Source organism: Leptonychotes weddellii, chromosome 6 (genome assembly GCF_054177405.1).
Source record: "Leptonychotes weddellii isolate Sample4059 chromosome 6, ASM5417740v2, whole genome shotgun sequence".
In the NCBI taxonomy this organism is placed as follows: Eukaryota; Metazoa; Chordata; class Mammalia; order Carnivora; family Phocidae; genus Leptonychotes; species Leptonychotes weddellii.
In genome coordinates this window covers 130524745-130545112 of record NC_138374.1, presented here as the reverse complement: position 1 = coordinate 130545112, position 20368 = coordinate 130524745, and the positions used below count along the sequence as shown (strand labels likewise).

Here is a 20368-nt window from a genome sequence, read left to right as displayed (position 1 = left end):
TATATTCCAAATGCAGACAGGGCCATAGGCACGCTAGGAAAGCAATCTGAAGAGGTCCACCTTATCAGAGGAATTTCTTTTCCTCATTTCAAAGGAGGCTCCCCTTTCCCATACTCTCCCAACACCACCAAAAACTGGCATCCATCCAAATTCATTTACAAAGGAAAGGACCCACTCAGAGAACTGACCTTAAACAAATCGCTTTGCCATCAGTAAAGAAACTACTTCCAAGGTCCCTCTATAGCCTGTGGATTAGGGGACCCAAGCTAACCTAATCCTCCACTACACCTCTGTAGGGACCTGGTACACACACACACACACACACACACACACACACACGAACCTGAGCACAGCCCCCCAGCCCCACGCTGCAGGCCCCGATGCCCCCAGGGACAGCCAGCTTACCGAGATACACAAAACACCCCCACACCACCCAGAAGGGGAGAGAGGCAGGACTCTCCCTCCCTCAGCCAGGCAGTCTCCTGAGGCTGCTGACATCACAAAGGTGTCAACTGGCAACCTCATTGTCATGTGGCTCTCCCCTGGCTCCCCTTCACTTGCAAACGCAGGGAAAGGGTGAGACCTTTCAAAGCCGCCAAGCGGGCAAGCTTCCAGCAGCAGTCCAGGAGTGAGCGGGCGGCTGAGCCACCAAGCCGGGCGGCGGGGCATTGGGCCTCGCGTTTCAACTTCTGTTCAGTTCTCCTGTAATGGAAAATTGCTTTGCACAAAGCTAGAGTGTTACAGTTCTTTCCAGCACCCCTCCTCCCCCACCCCGCCCCTTGGCAGGCTTCTGATCAGAGGGACAGCGCCCGCAGGAAGGTGGAAGGAGGGCAGTTGCAGCTTCTTACTATGTCCCTTGCTTCAGGCCCTGGCCCCGGGTGGTTACTCTTTTCCTTTGGAATGGGACTGGTCTCGGGGTCAAAGTGTCCAAATAATTGTCAGTGTCAAGCCCAGGAAGTGATCTGCACAGGGATCCAGTTAGCCGAGTATCCCCCTGATGTACCCCTGAGCACCCGGAGGCTATACTTGAATGATAACCGCATCACGTTTTTGCCAGCGATGAATCTAGGACTCCTCAGTGACCTTGTTTACTTGGACTGTCGGAATAACCTGATACGCGAGGTGATGGATTATACCTTCATCGGGGTCTTCAAACTCATCTACCTTGATCTCAGCTCCAACAACCTAACCTTGATCTCCCCATACAGTTTCTCCGTGCTCAGCAACCTGGTGCAGCTGAACATCTCCAACAACCCTCACCTGTTCTCTCTGAACAAGTATACCTTTGCCAACACCAGCTCTCTGAGGTACCTGGACCTCAGAAACACCGGCTTGCAGACCTTGGACAACGCTGCCTTCCAACACCTCATAACACTACAGACCCTGTATCTGAGTGGAAACCCATGGAAATGCAACTGCTCCTTCCTAGACTTCACCATCTACTTAATAGTGTCCCATCTGAACCATCCAGGTGAGGGTCTGATTGCGTGTGGGGACGAGGAGGATGTGATGGAGCAGGAGGAATGGGTTCCAGAAAAGGTAAAGTCAAAAGATGGTCAGGATGGGAGAAAACTCTGGGGGAAGCTGATCGAAAGCGTTCTTATTGCTCTGCAGGATCCACCTGGGGTTGACTGGAGAGGCAATAGGGTCCGCAGAGAAGTTCTGGAGTAGGAATCCAAAGATCTGAGTTCTGGTCCCAGACTCAGCACTTACTAGCTGGCTGCCCTAGGGACAGACAATGTCTTTGAGCCTCAGTTTCCTGATCCATCAGGTGAGGACAATAATATGGCTCAGCGTATGGAGCTGTTGTGTCAACGTAAAATGGTATGTGTGGAAATGATCAAGTTCTTTAACTGCAAAGTAACAAATTCAGGGACACTGTATTCCATTGGTGGACTATTTTAATCTGTTTGATTCAGTGACTGAATTTTTCTAAGATCCGAAAGTGAATTCAGTCATGCATAGGCCATCCAAAACCCGACAGTATGATGTACAGAGGAGAAAGTTCAATAGAGGTAGAGGGAGGGGCACAGGAGCTCCCTAGACAGTGAGAGTGGGAGTGGAGAGAAAGGAGAAGAGAGGCTGTTGATGGCTCCTTTGTCTTCAAGATGCTAACCCTGTAAGGAAGGAGGGAATGGCGTGCATCCATGAAGAACAGGTCACCAGTGCCCACATTGTCCAACAGGGAGATTCCAATCTCACGGGCAGATTCTCAAGTCTTACCTGGTAGATTTCCAAACCAGTTGCTGCCACCCCTCTGCCACGGTCCCCTGGGCACTCCAGTGTCTCAACCCCCTCTTCTTTTCAGTGACTTTTCTGTCCCATCCTCAGCCTCCAATTATCCCACTCTACCAACATCACCTTCACTCAGGACTTCAAGGAAATGGGAAATGAAAGCCTGGAGCCACGGATGTAATCTGGTAAAATTGGACTTCGGATTCAAACCCTGTCAAAACCATGTTTTCTCTCCCTTCCCCAAGTGGCTGTTTTGAAAATATTTTCATGCACCAGCTCCCTTCCCTGTGTGTTTGTTCTTGAAAAATATTTTCATACACCAGCACCTGCTGAAGCCTCCACCATGAAGTTCTTGCCCAGGTGGCCATATCCCAGAAAGATTCCTGGCCAACATGATAGGCTTTAGGGGGGCCTGGGGGAGAGGGAGCTGAATGGTGGTGGCAAGTGAAAATGTGCTCTCCTGGCCCTCCTTCCAGTGGACAGGTCTTAACATGTCTTCCAGGAAGGGCCTGGACAATGGTGAGGCAAGCGAGCCTCCTGGGATGCAAAATTCAGGGAGACAGTAAGAGTGTGTGGCTCCTTACATTTCGTGCCCTGGGCACCTGGCCCAGCTCCCAGGTACACAATCCGAGTTAGAATAAATCAAAAGGAAAGAACTTCATCAGACCATCTTCTTAAGAGGACGAATCATAAAAGAATAGAGGAGCAGTTGTCTTGGGAACTAGCCTGTGAAGAAGCTTCATCTTCTCTTGCCCCCTGCCCACCATAAGTATATATTTTCCTTGAGTAGAGCCCACCAAGTAGCCAGGAGGCCCTCCTACCCTAGCTGAAAAGGGTGACGTAGCTTGGCTTCTTCCCCAGTCCCAAAGCCTGCTGCTTCACCTGCCACCAAATCTCCCTCAATCAAGATTCTGCTTACAGAGTTGTGTCTTCTCAGAGTGCTCAGGATGACTGCTTTGGACTCCTTGACTCATTTCATTCCAGAATTGACTAGGATTATAAACCGGATCTGTTTCACTGTGTGTTTTCAAAAACACCAGAAGCGGGTATCTATCTTATCAAGCTCATAAGCTCCTCATGAACAGAGTCTGTCTTTTGAGGTAGACAAAGCTTTTATCCACTGGCCAGTATAAGCCCCCCACTCCGCCCCCAACTCACACCCACAACAACTGCTGATCTGCTCATCTCTCTCTGCTGTTTGGTGGCCTAGAGGAACTCAGCCAGACGACTTCATGCAGAACTATGGTCTCCTTGCCCTAGCTAATAATTGTTATCTCTTGAAAACACTAATGAGCCCAAGGCCAGACATAGAACAGTTTATCTTTATAGAGAGCTTTGCAGCTGCTAGAGTTTTTTCACACATGCGGTCTCATTTTCTTTACTTTAAATGTCATACCAACCCTTAAATTTTGTGCCCTAGGCCTGTGGAAGAGGCTAGGATTGGTAATGCCATGACAGGGTTGAGAAAACAGACTGGCCCAAAATCACATGGCTAGGAAATAGCAAAAAAAAAAAAAAAAAGATTTGAACCTCCTGATTCAGGTCTTTTTTGATGAGACTACAATATCTTAAACCCCTGAATTCCATGGTAACTATGATCCTGTAAGTCAGTTTAGTTATAAATATGTCATGTTATAAGCATATGGCCACAGCGTCTAAATTACAACTTTATTTCCTATCTGACTACACATGGAACTCACCCAAGATCATTTCCATTGGATAATGAGCTCTAGCCATCATAAATTCATTACATGCCTGCATGCTCCTTATAAGCCCAAGTTCATCCCAACCTACCCAAACTCCCAAAGTAGGAGCCTAACCTCAGTATTTGCTCACCTTTGCATCTCAGTCAGTCAGATTGTCCCTTCCCACACATACACACACACACATACCGTCACATACACATAAACACATGTGCAAACACACATACATATACCCACATACATATAAGCACAAAGATGTGCTCATACACACATACCATACACGCATACCTATAGATACACCTATTCACATACACAATCATGCACATATTACACATACATGACACACATACACACATCAATATATAGACACACACCCGCACGTGAAGAGGCACACACAGTAGAATTCATTAGATGCTTCTCTTGCCCTTGAGCCAGCCCTCAACACAATGGAAGATATTTCTTTTGTGTGACTCTCACATGATTCATGCCTCTGTTAAGTGGAAATATCTTTGCTATTGACAAACGCTCAGGCTTAGGCCCACCTCTTTTACCACCTTGGCTATCAAAAGGTGATCTTCAGCATGTTCTAAAATAGAGCGTATACATCTCTCTCCCCATGTACCCACACTGCAGGATCTAAGAAGAATCTCTATGAAATGAGCTGAGTAACCTGGTTATTTAGAAAGAAGAATCCAAATTAAAGATGGGTTTCATTTTAGACCCAGGAAGATATGAACGTTAGTACTGGGAGATTTTCCCTGTGGGAGAGTATTAAGGTCAGCATGACAGTAGGATGGCAGTATGGAGATCCCTTGAAAAGCAAGCTTCCATGCTACCACTCAGTTCATCCATTCATCTATTGAGTCCTATTATGTGCCCAACAAGTGCTCATGGAGAGAACCTTGAGCTGTGTGTGGAGACCCACATGACTATGGTCATCTGCACCATATATGTCCCATGGTCCAGTCAGGGACAGCAGGACTATCCTACTGGGCAGAGCAGGACAAAAGAGGCCACCATGTGCCCACCGGGTGGAGGAGGCACTTGGGACAGCCTCAGTGGCAGGTGGGAAAGGACAGCCAGCGTGCAGGCAGGGGAGCCCAGTGTTAAAGAGTCAGGTTGGAGTGAAACAGACCTGAATTATAACCCTAGCCCTGCCACTTGCTATTTATAGGAAATCAGAGAAGTTACTTAACCTCTCTGAACTTCAACTTCCTCATCTTTCAGACAGGTATAATAATAGAACCAACCTATCTAGGCGGCTGAGATGAGAACGCTTACAAACTGCCGTTAGCATTAAGTCTTGCATACCAAAAAGCATTCAATAAACGAATGGTTGGCAGACGTGGGAAAGATACAGGGTACTTAAGAGAGTAGCAGACATCAGTCAGGTGACCCCGGGATAAGCAGTAGACTTCAGGAAGCCTCGGCACACATGGAACGACAGGACAGTGTACCCCATCCAGGAAACATGGCTATAAGGATGTATGGGGGGAGGGGGATATAGATAGGACGTTGAAAGGTGAGCAGCAGGTCCCAGGGCTCTAATCCCTGGGAAAATGGGACAGAGAGAATCTTCGAGGGAGTTGGATATTAGGCAAGTTATGAACACAAGAGTTCAGACTGGGGAACAAAACCAGAAGCCCAGATCAAGGCTTCGTCTCAGCCTGGACCATAAGACTCAGGGCTGGGCCCAGTAGTAGCAAAGTGGTTCTTCCTGAGTCACCTGAATCTGGAACTGGAGTTCTACCTAAAGACAAGCCCCACTTGCAGGAACAGGTGTGGACATGCAGACAGCTTTCAAGGGATGAGGGCAGGGAGGTCCAACTGTGGGGCAGACATGGCCTTGAAAGCAAGAAGTCACCTACATGGTGTGATTTTGTTATCTGAAGAAGACTTTGCCCCCATCCACTGCCTACCACTGAGCTAAAATTAGCCATTAGAGATTTACACCTTTGGATCCCCAAGAGTGCCCAAATCTTGAAGAGGACCCTGCAAAAATATATGAACTCCTGGGCTGAATAATACCAGTGCCCTCAAGCCTTTATCAGCTCTCACATCAGAGGCAGAAGTGAATTCTTGAGAAATACAGTTAGCTAAGATTAATTCTGCAACAGTGGGGAATCTTGAAGGAAGCTGAGGTCCAGGAAAGAAATGGGGAGATCTTAAAAGGTGTGAAGGCAGTAATATGCTCTTCCCCTATGTCCCATGTTGGCTCAGTTCACCCCCATAAAGGGGCTGTAGAGAAGGTTAAATGTTTTATTCACCTTTTTTCATCATAAAGCTACACTGAATAGGAATATCAAAATTTTCCCACATTGGCAAGAGATTTGGTGCTATTATTAAAGGTCTTCATCAAAAGAAACCCTCCAATGATATACTCACCAGATGCACTGAAAACCATTCCATCCTCAAGGAGCTTACATACTCAGTTTGCAAACATGAAAATCACAGCAGAAATGGAGGTGAGTTATAAAGTGCTGGTCACCCAGATGCTCTGATCAATGCAGAGTTAAAAACAGACCCACAGATTCCATTTTCTTTTTGGCCTTGGTCAGCAGATAGGAGGACTAATTCCTGGCTGGAACTGTAATTTCCCAGGCATTAATGCTCTTTGAAGGTGAGAGTGGCAACTGAGCTCTTCCCAGGAGAGAGCTGCCTAGTAGCACAGGGTTGAATGCCTCTGAAGATGCTCTTAAAAACTCACACAACTCTAGGCTTCTGGACATAAGGCTCCTGGCCTCCATCCTATCTTCTCCCAAAGTCTAGTCTAGCACTGTCCAACTAAAGTCTCTGCTGCAGTAGAAATAGCCTATATCTGTTCTGTCCGATATGGTTGCCCCTAGCCACATATGGCTGTGGAGCTCTTGAAATCAGGCTAGTGCAAATGAGGAACTGAATTTTTAATTTTATGTTGTTTTAAATCATGTAAGTAGCCCCATGAATGGCCATTGGCCACCATATGGGTCAGGGTAGCCTTTTAATATAAGATGCTTCAGCTGGAACTTTAGAATCTCACTTCCTTACAGGTAAGTGGCTGTAGAGCCAAGCCCAACACGGAGATCTCCTGACATCCAGATTCAGTGTTTCCCACCCCCCCATGCCATGACCTCTCCTTACTCTTAGACACATCCTAGTCAATTCGACTCTGAAATATTTGTTGTATGTTCATTATATGCCCAACATTGTATTATAAGGCTGGAGTGCTTCCATCATAGGGAAAAGAAGTCATAATGTCCATCTTTAATAAGACAATTGTGGGATATAAGAGAGAGAAAATGCAATTGAAAGCCAAGAGATCCTGTCCTGGTCCCAGCAATGCCACTGGGTGATGTGGGGCAAGTCCCTTGCCCTCTGAGACTCACTTGTCTTTGAAATAAAAAGAGAGTAGGATTAGATACTCTCTACAGCCCCTTCTAGCTGGTAGTCTATAGACCTAAATGGAAAGATAAGGTGCACTTAACTGCAGGAGGAGAGCAGTGATCCGCAGACAGGGTCCCAGATGGGCAATGCAATGGATCAATGCTGACGTGGAGACATTCCTGGAGAAGCAGGCCACAGTCACATAATTAGGACATGCACATAATTAGGAAGCAGACAGCCTTGAACTCCTGCACTGTCCTACCTCCTATCTTAAGTATCATCTACTTGACTAGAATAATACCTCCATCCCCAGGGGACTCAGTGCCCTAGACTATCCTCCCAGGCCTGGCCCACTCAACCAGTGGTTCTCAAATTCCAGTGAGCATAGGAACCCCAGGCCCCGTATCCAGAGAATCCGGTTTTGGACAGTGCAAATCCTTACGCCATATTTCGAGAGACCCTATGACAATGGCTTCCATTCTAGATCTACGGCGGCTGCTCCCACTAGTGAATAAATTGATTTGCACCAAGGCGTTAGTGGCTAATAATGTTTTGACGTGTCTCCCTCAAGGGGCATTTGCAATGTGACAGAAAACAACAAGAAACAGTGAGAGTTTGGAAAGTGACAGACTACCAGGAGTGGAAGTGGGGGTAGTTTGGGGACAGAGTGTCCCTCTCTGTCAGCTCTGAAATTATCGTCCTTAAGCAGTCCTGGGTGACCCGATGGTGGGGCCCACAAATCAAAGAGGAGTCTGGGCAGGAGTGTTGCAGAAGCAGGGGACAAAGCCACTCAGGGACATCTGCAGGGAGCAGATGGGTTGGGTCATGTGCTGTTTCGGGTCCACGTCATCTCGAGGGCATTTTGAGTGGAGAACATCTTAGTTTCATTCCAAGGCTACTTCATCCTGTATTCAAGGCTGCTGTAATAGGATAATGGCCCCATTTCAACCCACCAAGTACAAAGTCATCTACTACTGTGCCAAGACTTAGATTTCCAGAATGAATTCAGGTCCTCGCACTCTTCCACGATTAATGCTAACCCCTCTTCTCCGTCAGAGAAATTGCTGCAAAGACCAGACGTGCAGAAAGGGACAGCTGGGCCGCAGACGTTTCCACGGCCGTCAGCTGCTCTGCCAGCCTATGTCTCCGACTTTCTCACAAACACCTGCTGAGAGCCAGAGAAGCAGCCTCATGGGGACAGTGAGGGGCTGGGAGGGACACAACTGGGTCAGTGGTCCCAAACCACCCAGAAAAGCCAAGAAGGGAGTGGGTGGCAAGCACATGCAGTTTAGGAAGGATCCTGAGTGATTCTCACACACTCTTGAGCTCAGCCCACTTGAGATCCCTGAAAGTAGGTGATCCAAAGTCCCTTCGAGCTCAGAAATGCCAGACCTCTGTGCATGGCCTCTCTGGTCACCCAGCACCACTCAGGCCTCTGGAAGGCAGCAGTGCAAGGCTGGCCAAAGCAGCCAACCTCAGTCTCCTTATCTCCAGAAGTGAAGAGCTCTCCAGCCTGGAGATAATCCAGCAGAGTGTGGATGTGGCTAGAAAGAGAAACAGGGATCCAGCCGTGAAGGGCCTTTGGAGGATTCTCTGGGGAACATGCAGGGCATCCTGAGAAGCTCTGGGAGGCAGGCAAGCCTGGATGCAGGGCTAGGAGGCTCCTGTGGGCATTCAGGGAAGGGAGGAAAGGCCCATAGCAGCAGATGAAGAAGTCTAGACAGGTCATAAGGAACCATTTAAAAGGTAGAAGCAGGGATGCCTGGGTGGCTCAGTCAGTTAAGTGTCTGCCTTCGGCTCAGGTCATGATCCCAGGGTCCTGGGATCGAGTCCCACGTAGGGCTCCTTGCTCAGTGGGGAGCCTGCTTCTCCCTCTGCCTGCCGCTCCCCCTGCTTGTGCTCTCTCTCTCTGACAAATAAATAAATAAAATCTTTAAAAAATAAAATAGAAGTGGGTGCCTGGGTGGCTCAGTCGGTAAGCGTCTGCCTTCGGCTCAGGCCATGATTCCAGGGTCCCGGGATCAAGCCCCGCATCGGGCTCCCCCACTGCGGGAAGCCCGCTTCTGCCTCTCCCTCTGCCCCTGCTCGTGTTCCCTCTCTCGCTGTCTGTCTGTCAAAGAAATTAAAAATAAATAAGTAAATAAAATAAATAAATAAAATAAAATAAAATAGAAGGTAGAAGCAATAGGACTCTGGACTAACCTAGACCCTCCCAAGTTCCCAGTCCTCCCTTCATGACTTCTGGCCCAATTCTAAGTAATTAATAGATTTGAATATTTAAAATTTATCTTCTCTGATAGACAGTAAGGTCTATGAGAGCAAAGAACATGTCTGAATCTTCAGAAACTAGCTCAAGGCCTGACACAGAAAAAAGGCTCAATAAATATTTATTGAGAAAATCAATTAATAAATGAGATATGGAAAATAACAGGAAAGAATTGGTTTGAACAGCTCTGGAGGCTTCCCTGGGATGGACACTCGGAGGAGGGGCAGCAAGGAGCTTAAGGGAGAACCATGTCCCATCTTGAGCGTGTTGAGTGGGAGGGCCCCTGTGAACCAGGAGGCCTTCGGATGTTCTGACCTGAAATCCAGAATAAAGAATAGAAGATATATTTGAGAATCATCAGCTCACTGGTGATCACTGAAACCAAACAAAGAATGAGATAAGGCAGCAAAAGAGTTTAGAATGGGGGTGGGGGGGAGTAACAGGTCAAGGACAGAAGCTTTGGGGAATGCCAACATATGGAAGGGCGAAAAAGAGCCATCCATGAAGTGCCCTGGGCAGGAGCAGCCAGTATAAAAGAAAGGATATCAGAGAAGGGTGGACTCACAGAAGCCAAGAGAAGAAGAGTTTCAAAGAATAGAAGTAGGTCAAGTAAGGATTGAAAAGTGTCTATCACATTTAGCTACCAAGAGGTCCCTGGTCTTGGACAGTTCCAATGGCATGATGAGTGGACAGTGGGTTACAGAATGAACAGCAAGGAAGAAAAAGGGTGTAGAAAAAAATGTAAACTTGGGGTGCCTGGCTGCCTTAGTCGATGGAGCATGCAACTTTTGATCTCAGGGTCGTGGGTTCAAGCCCCACGTTGGGTGTAGAGCTTACTTGAAAAAAAAAAAACACATGTAAACTCTTCTAGGAACTTGGCTGTGGACTGAGGAGATAGGGTGATAGATGGAGGAGAACTGTATAAAGGGGGTATTTATTTTCTTCAGAGCAAAGAGGTCCGTGCATGTGTTTATCTGCTGCTGAGAAGGAGTCATACAGGGCAAAGACTTGGGACAGGGGCAATAACTGATGTGAAGCCAGGAATGGATGGACTCCAGAACCAAATGGAAGGCCAGCCTTAAACAGGGAAGGGCCCCTCCTCTGGGAAGGAAGCGAGGGTGAGCACGCATGGGTCTGAGTGTGAGGATGTGGGGCAAATGGAATCGAGGGGCCCACCTGAGAGTCCCTCTTTTCCTTTCAGTGAGATAAAAGACAAAGAATAACTTTATATCAAGAAAAGTACACAGTTTCTTATGCTATTTTCTTTTTTCTTTTTCTTTTTTGTGTGTCAATTCATTTTTTTTAATTTATTTTTAAATTTAAATTCAATTAATTAACATATAATGTATTATTGGTTTCAGAGGCAGAGGTCAGTGATTCATAGGTCTTATATAATACCCAGTGCTTCTCATGCTGTTTTCTCTGATGCTTCTGTAACACCAACCCAATTAGGCAATCCTAAAATATCCCTTTGGTCTCGAGATGATCATACTCCTGGTTGAACAGGCAAAACTAAGATGGGCTCTGGATTCAAACTGCCTGGTTTTTAATCCTGCCTCGGTCTCTTACCAGCTGGGCCACAGTCTGCACGAGAACCACGCTCCTCACCTGTAAAATGGCGTTAAGTTAGTACCTATTTCTTGGGTTGTTGTGCTAATGAAATAACCCACACGAGGATTTTAGAAGTGCACATAGTCAGTGTTCAACTACTGTTAGCTACTGCCGTCGCTGGGACAATTCTTGATGGTTACCGTGGACCCACATGGGGCGCAGAGAAGGGGGAGAGCTGTGTGGGAGATACGGCCCGTGACGTGAGAGAGGAAGCAAGGAGAGCTCCAAAATTTCCGCCTGGGTGACTGGTGATTGGTGCTTCTGCTACTGAGCTTTTCTAAAATCCCTCTTATCCATGAGGACAACTGTCCACTACCTGGGTTTTTCTGAGCAGATGGGTAGTTATTAAGCAGGCCCAGCTCTAGACCAAACTGAGAAGAAACAAGAATTTGCCCTTAGCTTCCATGAACCAACTGGTACCATCCCCCAGCCCGGCCATGCCGCCTGACTCCCCGCCCCCATCAAAACCTTACTCAAGAAAAGTGGTAACGAGGGTTTCCCCCTGGGTAGGGCTTAAGTTGTTAGCTCCTTTTGCAGAAGACTATACACTTTAAGCCTTATTTTGTTGGTGGAATGAAAGGTTCTATCTCCTGTTGGCCTTATTCCGGGTACTGACAAGTGCACAAGAAGGGATTAGGAGGAAAAGGGGTCTTCGTACCTGTAGATCATGCCCATATACAACCCCTTATACAAAAGACCAGTCCTATAGCCTAAAGACCCTCTAAAGTACAGGAATAAGTGGGTTGAACTTGCTGGATTTGAATGTCTTTCCTGTAATGTTCCAAGAGTCTATGAATCACTTTTAACCTTTACCAAAATATGGACTCTTTAGCCAAGGAAAAAAAATGTACTAGAGAAGAACTGTAGTGCCTAAGCCCAAATCATCCAAATCTTTACATTTTCAAGATGCCAGGGATGGTTTAGACAAGGGGTCAGCACTGCCTTCTATAAAAAGCCAGATAGCAAATATTTTAGGCTTTGTGGACCTCTGCTGTAACTCCTCTATTTGGCCATCTGTAACCTGAAAGCAGTCATGGAAAGTATGTAAATAAATGGGCATGGTGTGTTCCAAGAAAAAGTTATTTACAAAAATAGGCAGCAGGTTGGATTTGGCCTATGGAGTTTGCTGAACCTGGGCTTATGCCATCAAGGAGAGATAGACAGGTGATGAGAAAAAAGGAGCTCTAGGTAGGAAAGGTAGAAGCCAATGCTCAGAGGACCATGCATGAGGGTCTGAGAAAGGGGCCTTGCTGGTTGGTTGACTTTGGTGTTTTGGGGCTGCTATGTGGTCCAATCTAGGTTCCCCTCTAGAGAGTCATTTCCTCTAGGCCACCCAGAGTGTAGCAAAATATAACCATGGTCCCTTCAAATTCCAGTTGGGAACTGGTCCTAAAGAGCAAGGCCAAAGACACAAGAGTTTAAGACCTGTTGTATGAGGCCAGACTAATAGCCCACCCATTCTCTCCTGTATGCATTCAACAGACATTTATCGAGCATCTACTATATGCCAAGTGTTAGGGAGACAAAAGCGAACAAAGAGGGCCTCTGCTCTCAGACAGTTCTCTAACACTAACTGGGAGTAGTAATAAGTAAGTACCTTTTGATGCCATGCCCACAGCACCTGCATCCTCACTTGTCCCCATCTGCATTTACCCTCGTTTCCTTCTCTGCAGTCTCAGAGGACAGAAGAGTGCCCCTTTCCAGCTCAAGACTTACCCCTCCATTTGGTCCTGGGGACCTGTTTCTGACTCCTCTGGGACTGCACACTCCTTGGTTCAGTGAATCTTCCCCAAACTCTTACAAGGGAAGTGGGATTAGTATTTGTCTATCGTAGAGTAATCCAAGGTGGCAAGGGGTTAGCTGACCCATCTATGGTCTTCTATCTCCCCAGGTTCACTATCCTCTGAGCATTTTGTCGATGACATTGACCCCAACAGGTATTAATAAGATAACATTTCATTCATTCAACAGCCATGCTTTGAGGTCTAGTATGGTTGAAGCACTGTTTTAGGTGTTAAGGGTATAATAGTGAACCACACAGACAAAAATCCATGTCTTCATGGAATTTATAATCTAGTGGGAAGAGGCAGACAAATGAGTAGGACATAAATCCACTTCCTTGACAAATACATAATCGGCTGGAGAAAAAAAATAAGACCAAGAACTATACATGTAGTGACGTTCGGGCAAGCTAGGGCCTAATAAGGAGAAATGGGAGAATCAGGTCAGGTCTTTCTCGGGGTTCAAGGTGGAAGTCTTATGACAAAGTGGTGATGCTGATAGAAACCAGTGCTGCATTCTCAGTAGCAGGTGCAGTTTAGTAGAGAAAGGAGTCTCCAAATTCTACCCTTCAGTGTACATTGTCACCATGTGGAGGCTGAACCCTCCACTCAGCCCAGATGGTTCCTGAGCAAGCGCACCAGCACGAGGGGCTCAGAGCCTGCACACAGCTCTTTGGGAACCTGCAGCAGACCACAGGGCAGAACTGTAGTCCCTGTAGGCGAAGAAAGGAGCAGTTTGCCTTAGAACAACTGGGTTCATACCAGTTTTCTGAAAGGGAGGCTTTCTGGGCTCCTGCACTAACAGATGTGATTCTGAGCCACAGAAACTCTTGCTCCTGCAGACATATGATTCTGGCAAACAGGTTTTCTGCCTGGGAGTAACATGCTATGTGTGGAAACAAACAAGATGGTGGGTGATGTTTCCTTAGGAACTATTTGCAGGAAGAATTTAAACATTAATGACACCTGTAATTATACCTGGGAGCTTTAACTGGGACAAATGCCCTGGGCCCATGGAATGGGGCTGAGAGAGGAAGGACATGGGGGCTACTCACCTGTTTCTAATATGCATGAAGGCCCTGGAGTTGTGCAGTGCACAGCATGTACAACAGTACTTGGTAGCCTTTTGTCAGAGGAAAGGAAATCAAGAGCCAGAAAGGGAATAACTGATAAACAATTTATTCATTCTATAGCATGGGAATAATTAAAACTGCTCGGTGAGGTGGTCAAGAGTAGAGCTTAATTTTGTAAAGCACCTTCTGTGATGCCCAGCACACATCAGGCACTCCAGGATCGGTAGATGGGTCTATAATCTCTAGTGACATCAGACTAGAATAGGAAAATAATGTACGACTATCAAACTGATGAAAAGGAAATGAAAAAATAAAATAAAAGCCAACAAAGTAGAGAGAAAGAGACATAAAAATAAGTGGGACGAATTGAAAACAAATGTGTCAGTCTAACATTAAATGTTAAAGGAATAATTACAATACAAAGTTTGCTAGACTGGATGGAAAACAAAACCCAGCTACATGCTGCTTACAAAAATATGTCTTAAATATAGGAACATAGAAAGATTAGAAGTAAAAGGATGGCAAAAGATAAACAAGGCAAACACTAACCAAAAGGAATTCGATGGAGCCACACTAATGTCAAAGATAGTAGACTTTAAGGCAAGAAGCATTACTAGAAATAACGAGAGAGGTCGCTCAGTGAGAAGAGGGTAAATCTACCAGGAAGAGGAAACAGAACTTTCTACACATCTAATAACATATCTTCAATATATGTAAAGCAAAACATGACAGAGCTATATGAAGAAGTAGGTAAATGCACAATCAAAACTGGTGACCTGAACATCCTTCTCACAGTAGCTAATAGACCATTAATAGACTAATAGTAACCAAGAGACAATAGTTTTTATAGACAAAAAGTCAGTAGAGATATAAATAACAAAGTCAACAAATATACAGAAGACCTGTATAAAATCACAACTTAATTGGTATCCGTAGAACAACACACTCAGCAAAGACTGAATACACACCTTTTGGGGGCACATGCAAAACTTACTAAAATTGACTTTATGTTCAGCCATAAAGCAAATTCTCAATAAATTTCAAAGGACTGAAATCATAGAGAGTATGTCTCTGACCACAGTAGAATTAAAGTAGAATTCAACAATAAAAATATTACTAGAGGGGCACCTGGGTGGCTCAGTCGGTTAAGCGTCTGCCTTCAGCTCAGGTCACGATCCCAGGGTCCTGGGATCGAGTCCCACATCGGGCTCCCTGCTCGGCGGGGACCTGCTTCTCCCTCTGTCTGCCGCTCCCCCTGCTTGTGTTCTCTCTCTCTGTCAAAATAAATAAAATCTTTAAATATATATATTACTAGAAAATCCCCCCAAATTAAGTATTTCTTTCAATAAATGATACCTCTTATTAACAAGAACAAGAATGATCAGACACGGATTCTGCCTTCAAGAGTTTTGTCTGTCTGGTTGGGGAGAAAAAATACACTCCTTTTCTGGCCAACAGCCCCCAAGTGAGGGAGAGTGTCACAGGCACAGTAAGAATGCAATGGTGGGTCCAGGAGTGGGAATGATCCCATGCAGTCTGAGCTACGAGGATGAGGGGGCTGTGGAAACGTTCCTGGGAGTGCATTTACTCACACCAGATGTTGAAGGCTAGGAAGGACTTGATGAGGCAAAAATTGGAGGAAGAGGCATTTGATACAGAAAGAGCAGTGTCCCAAAGCTAGCTACTGGTAAGGGCAAGATGCAATCAAGGAATTAATAGTTTAATTTGACTGGAGCAAAGGGTGGGTCACTGGAGTGCTAGGAAGTGGGGAGGGCGATGGCGAGGTAGTAGGCGGCAGGTGCGGAGGGCTCTGAGCACTGGGCCAGGGGGTCTGGATGTTATTCGCAGGCCTACCGGGGAGTCAGAGGAGGGTTCTGAACCAGAGTTTGCCTGGGAAGAGCTGTGCTTGAGGAAGGGAAATCTGGCGGGGGTGTGTGAAACGGTCCAGAGCTGGGCAATGCGGAAAGTGGAGTTAGGGAGACCTGCAGGGAGGTAGGAGGGCTCCCACCTTGGCAATGACTAGGGAATGGGAAGGGGGAGAGAATGCAGCGGTAGAAAACCCCAGGTCTCCCTCCCCGCAGAGCCACCCACATCCACATCCCGCACTTAAGAGCAACCTAATAAAGCCTTCAAATCACTGCTAATTGCCCCTTTCAAGGTAATGCTCCCCAACGGGACTCGGTGTTTCATGTTTAGTCTGCCGCTAAAGCCCCAGTTTGAAAGCTGAATCTTCTTAAAATAGGAGATAAACCCCCAACCCACAGAATCCCACATTTTCCTTTCCCCAATACATCTTTCTTTGTATTGTCCCATATCAGGTCTCTGGCAGTTAGGGGAGGTGACGCAAGCCCCAAAGGCCCTCCAGCCAGGCTGAGTGGAGAGAGGACTCCAGGTGTGACTGGGCACCTGCCTCTTGACAGCAAGTGTAATGGAGACCCGGCCCCCACCCCTTTTCCTCTCCTGAGAGCTCTCCCCTTGGGGCAGGGTCCCCCAAGAGGACCTCTTCCTCTCCTTCCCTCTGTAATCTTTGCACACCGTGGAGGTAACCGCCCCACACTGCCTTCCAGTCCTGCGTCTACAGCCTCCACCAAGAGCCAGTCCTCAAAGGCGTCACGGCCTTCGGACCGTCTTCCTGAAAGTAACAAACCATTCACCGCAGGTGCACTGGCACAGGGATGAGGAGTGCCAGGGGTGAGGGGAATGCTATCCAGCTTGCAGGGGACTTCGACGGCCCCCCAGGCCCAACAGCCTCCTCCCCACTCAGCTCACTTCCGTACTCCTTTCTCTAATTCCCCTGTGCAAACCCGATTTCCCTAACTTCCTTGGTCACCAAGGATAGGAATGCATTCACATAACCTGCAGCTCCGCACTAGCTTGTCTGTGTCTCCCACTTCTGCAGACGAGCTTAGACAGCTCGGTCTGCGTTTTCTGTGTCTTGTCTCCTGCCTAGATCCTTCAGGTTATCTAGAAACCTCTGTGAGTCTGTTTCCTTATGTGTGCAACAAGAATGATAGAATTGTGTGTGTCAAAGTTGTTATAAGAATGAAACGAGACGTTTATATACCGCTTAGAATGTAATCAGAGCTTGGAAAATATTAGCTGCTATTATAATTTTGAGCATGATTATCTCAAGCCCTGGTCTCCACCCTGCATTGGAGCTCATTTATGTAATGCCTGCTGGATACATTCCCCTGGCACCACACACACACACACACACACACACACACACACACCTCTGCATCAACGTGGCGGAGCATATGGAGCTAGGAAAAGGCAAGGCTGAGGGCAAAGCTCTGAGTTCTGTGTGCAACTACTGAGCACCAGGCACAGTGGCTTGCGTCCTCGCCTGTGGCAATTAAATCCTCTCAGTTACCCTGGGAGCAGGTAGCATTCTTTGCACGTGTAACAGTGAGGAAATGGATTCAGAGAGGGAAATGGATATCCTGCCAAAGTTTACAAAAGCAGTAAGTAACAGTCTGGACTTGAACCCTGGTCTGTCTGGCTCCCCCAGAGCCCACTTTGCTTTCTGTTATACACTCAAGTCTACGGCACTTGACATGGGGAGGGGCTCGGAGAAGTAGCCAGGCAGCTGAGTCAGCTGCTAAAAAGGACTGAAGACTCATGTAGATGGTGTGATGAGCCAGTGATGCCAACCTCACTGCTGAGAAGCAGAACTGCCTCTCCTACTGGTGATCCTTTTCCCTGAGCTCCCCACGCCCCGATTCCCTGAGTGGAGAACACATAGGAGGCATTTCCAGGGAATCTTGTCCCTCCCGAGAGTTGAGCCGGGTGTGACGCCTTCATGGTCCCTGGCTGGACTCAGGCCGGGGTGAAGGGAAAGGGACAGGTGGAGGGGAGAGGTGGGAGCCAAGAAGAGGGAGGGGAGAGGGAGGCGATGGATATTGATGGTGGGGGGTTCTGTGGAGGGTCAACACTCCGTGGAGATCTTGCTTGTTTCCAACCTCCCAGCCCCTGCTGTGGTGTCTCGTTCCTGGAGGATCCTTAAGGAGCCAAGTGCAGGGGCACCGGGGTGGCTCAGTCATTTAAGCCTCTGACTCTTGATCTCGGCTCACGTCATGATCTCATGGGTCGAGAGATCCAGCCTGGCATTGGGCTCTGCGTTGAGCGGAGGTCTGCTGGAGATTCTCTCTCTCTCCCTCTCCCTTGGCCCCTCCCCACCCTCTCTCTCAGATAAATAAATAAATCTTCAAAAAAAAAAGAAGCCAAGCCCCTTTTCAGGAGGCAAGCTGACTGCAGCGAAATCAGAAGGGGGGCGGGGGCAAGAAGCAGCGCGGGTGCAGTATGTCTCAAACCTGACTGTGCCCGCCCGTCCCCTTGTTGACACACAGATTCTGATTCGGGAGGTTTGGGGGGTGCCTGAGAGCCTGCATCTCTAACGAGGTCCAGCTGCCACCCATGCCACTGGCCCGCAGACCACACTCTCAGTAGCAAGGGTCCACATGGCTTCTCCGGGTCCCCTTCGGACCTGGGACCCTGGCCGTTCTGCTCTCTCAGCACTCTGCCCGCTGTGTTTTTCCTCGCAGATGATCAAAACGCCACGTGCGTGGAGCCCGCGGAGCTGGCGGGGTGGCCCATCACGCAGGTGGGGAACCCACTCCGGTACATGTGCATCACGCACCTGGACCGCCAGGACTACATCTTCCTGCTGCTCATCGGCTTCTGCATCTTCTCCGCGGGCACTGTGGCCGCCTGGCTCACGGGCATGTGCGCAGTGCTCTACGAGAACGCCCGGCGCAAGGCGAGCGAGGACGACGCCGAGGAGGAGCATGGGCAGAGGGTGGACGGCAGCGGGCGCGTCTTCCAAAGCAGGGTGGCCTCGGGCCAGGACGGGTTCCCTCAGCTGATTTAGTTGCCAGAGACTGCCATCCGATGATGCCTTTCCCCCAGGCTCCCCGCCTTCTCGCTCACCCTCCCTCTCCCCTTCCCTCATGGCTGTCTTAGATACTGACTATTTAGCAAAACAAATAAAATGTTTGGTGGCCATTTCACAAGTTGGTCCTTCCCTGCTCAACCAGCTCCCAGGCACTTCCTTGAGCTCAGCGGGATGGCGTAGATCAAAGTCTAGAAAAGTCTAGGAAGCTGGTGCAAAAGTGCAGCTAAATGCTGAGGAAGCCCACCACAAAAGCAGGCCAACTCCCATTTAATGAACACTTACTATGCCTCTAACTTAAGTGCTGGCGGGAGGGATGAGAGAAACCTAAGATTGAGAGGACCTGTCCTCAGAGGGCAAACAGTCTGGGGTGAGTCACGATTAATGTGAATGAAATGGAGAAAACTACAAGACACAATGGCAAGAACTGACATCAAGAGAACTCGTCCAAACATGTCCACAGGCCAACTTCACACCCCATCTCAAGACTGTCACTAGAGCCTATAATACTGACATTAGCTTATGGTGGAAAATCGAGGCCCGGAAAGGTTAAACAAGAGACTGGTCAGTAGCACAGTCCCCCCAAAGTCCACGTTCTTTTCTTTCCATGAAGCGGCCTCCCCAGGAAATTTTAGCAACATGGCCAAGGGCTCATCGTGTACGCCCTGGACAAAACAAAGGAGTGAGGCACACAGAGGCGGCCCCCGCTTCCTGAGGCCTTACCAAGCGCCCGGCATCATACCCAGCTTTGTACATGTTTTCTCACTGGGTCGGCCCTCACGACAACGGGTCAGGTGGTCGCTGTCACCCTCGTTTTCCTGAAGCTCAGAGAGGCTAAGTAACCAGCTCAGGATCAAACAGTTGATAAGAAGCCGAACGGTTGCTGAAGCCCGGGCTGCCTGACCCCAAAGCCCATGCCCCGTGCTCTACGAGCTGCTGTCTTTCATGAAGTGCTAAACAGAAGAGCCAAGTGTGTACCAGTGTGATCCACCTCCCCGGACTGGTCGGAGGAGGGGAAAGGGAGCAGAAGACGGGGCAGCTCAACCTGAAGACCCTTCAAGACTCCCATCCATGGCCCTACCCACAAAGCCAGCTGTCCCGAAACCCCCTCATGGATCCCACGTGATTCCCCGGGACGTGTTCAGTGTGATGGTTAAGAGTATGAGCTCCTGAATCCGGGGCTAGGTTCTTATCTCCGATTCTGTCCTTACCTCTGTGTGAACTTGGCCTTCCTGCTTGTAATGAGCTTGAGGACAGAGACCGCCTGGTATTCTCTGTTGACACAGCACATAGGGGGGTGCCGTACACAAAGCAGGGGCTTATTATTGCCTTCTGTTGAAACCCCAACCCACCAATCATTCCTACTCCATTACGTGGACTGTGAGTGGTGACCACGGGCAAGCTATTTCACTTCTCTGTGCCTCGGTTCCTTCAGCTGTAAATGG

At 48.0% G+C, this 20368-nt stretch overlaps 1 protein-coding gene across 1 annotated transcript; it reads left to right on the top strand.

Moving 5' to 3' along the window:
• The first annotated feature begins 849 nt into the window (after positions 1–849).
• Positions 850–19113, top strand: LRRC52 (leucine rich repeat containing 52). The gene is made up of 2 exons (XM_006741996.3): positions 850–1471; positions 18577–19113. Exons 1-2 carry the CDS (start codon positions 850–852, stop codon positions 18900–18902), a joined length of 948 nt encoding a protein of 315 aa, XP_006742059.1. The 3' UTR covers positions 18903–19113.
• Positions 19114–20368: the final 1255 nt, after the last annotated feature.

Excerpts from the sequence above, each read along its gene's own strand:
- LRRC52 (XM_006741996.3), top strand. The coding sequence starts at position 850 with ATGTCCCTTGCTTCAGGCCCTGGCCCCGGGTGGTTACTCTTTTCCTTT. Across the intron at positions 1,472-18,576 it reads GTCCCATCTGAACCATCCAG|ATGATCAAAACGCCACGTGC; the intron begins GTGAGGGTCTGA and ends TTTTCCTCGCAG.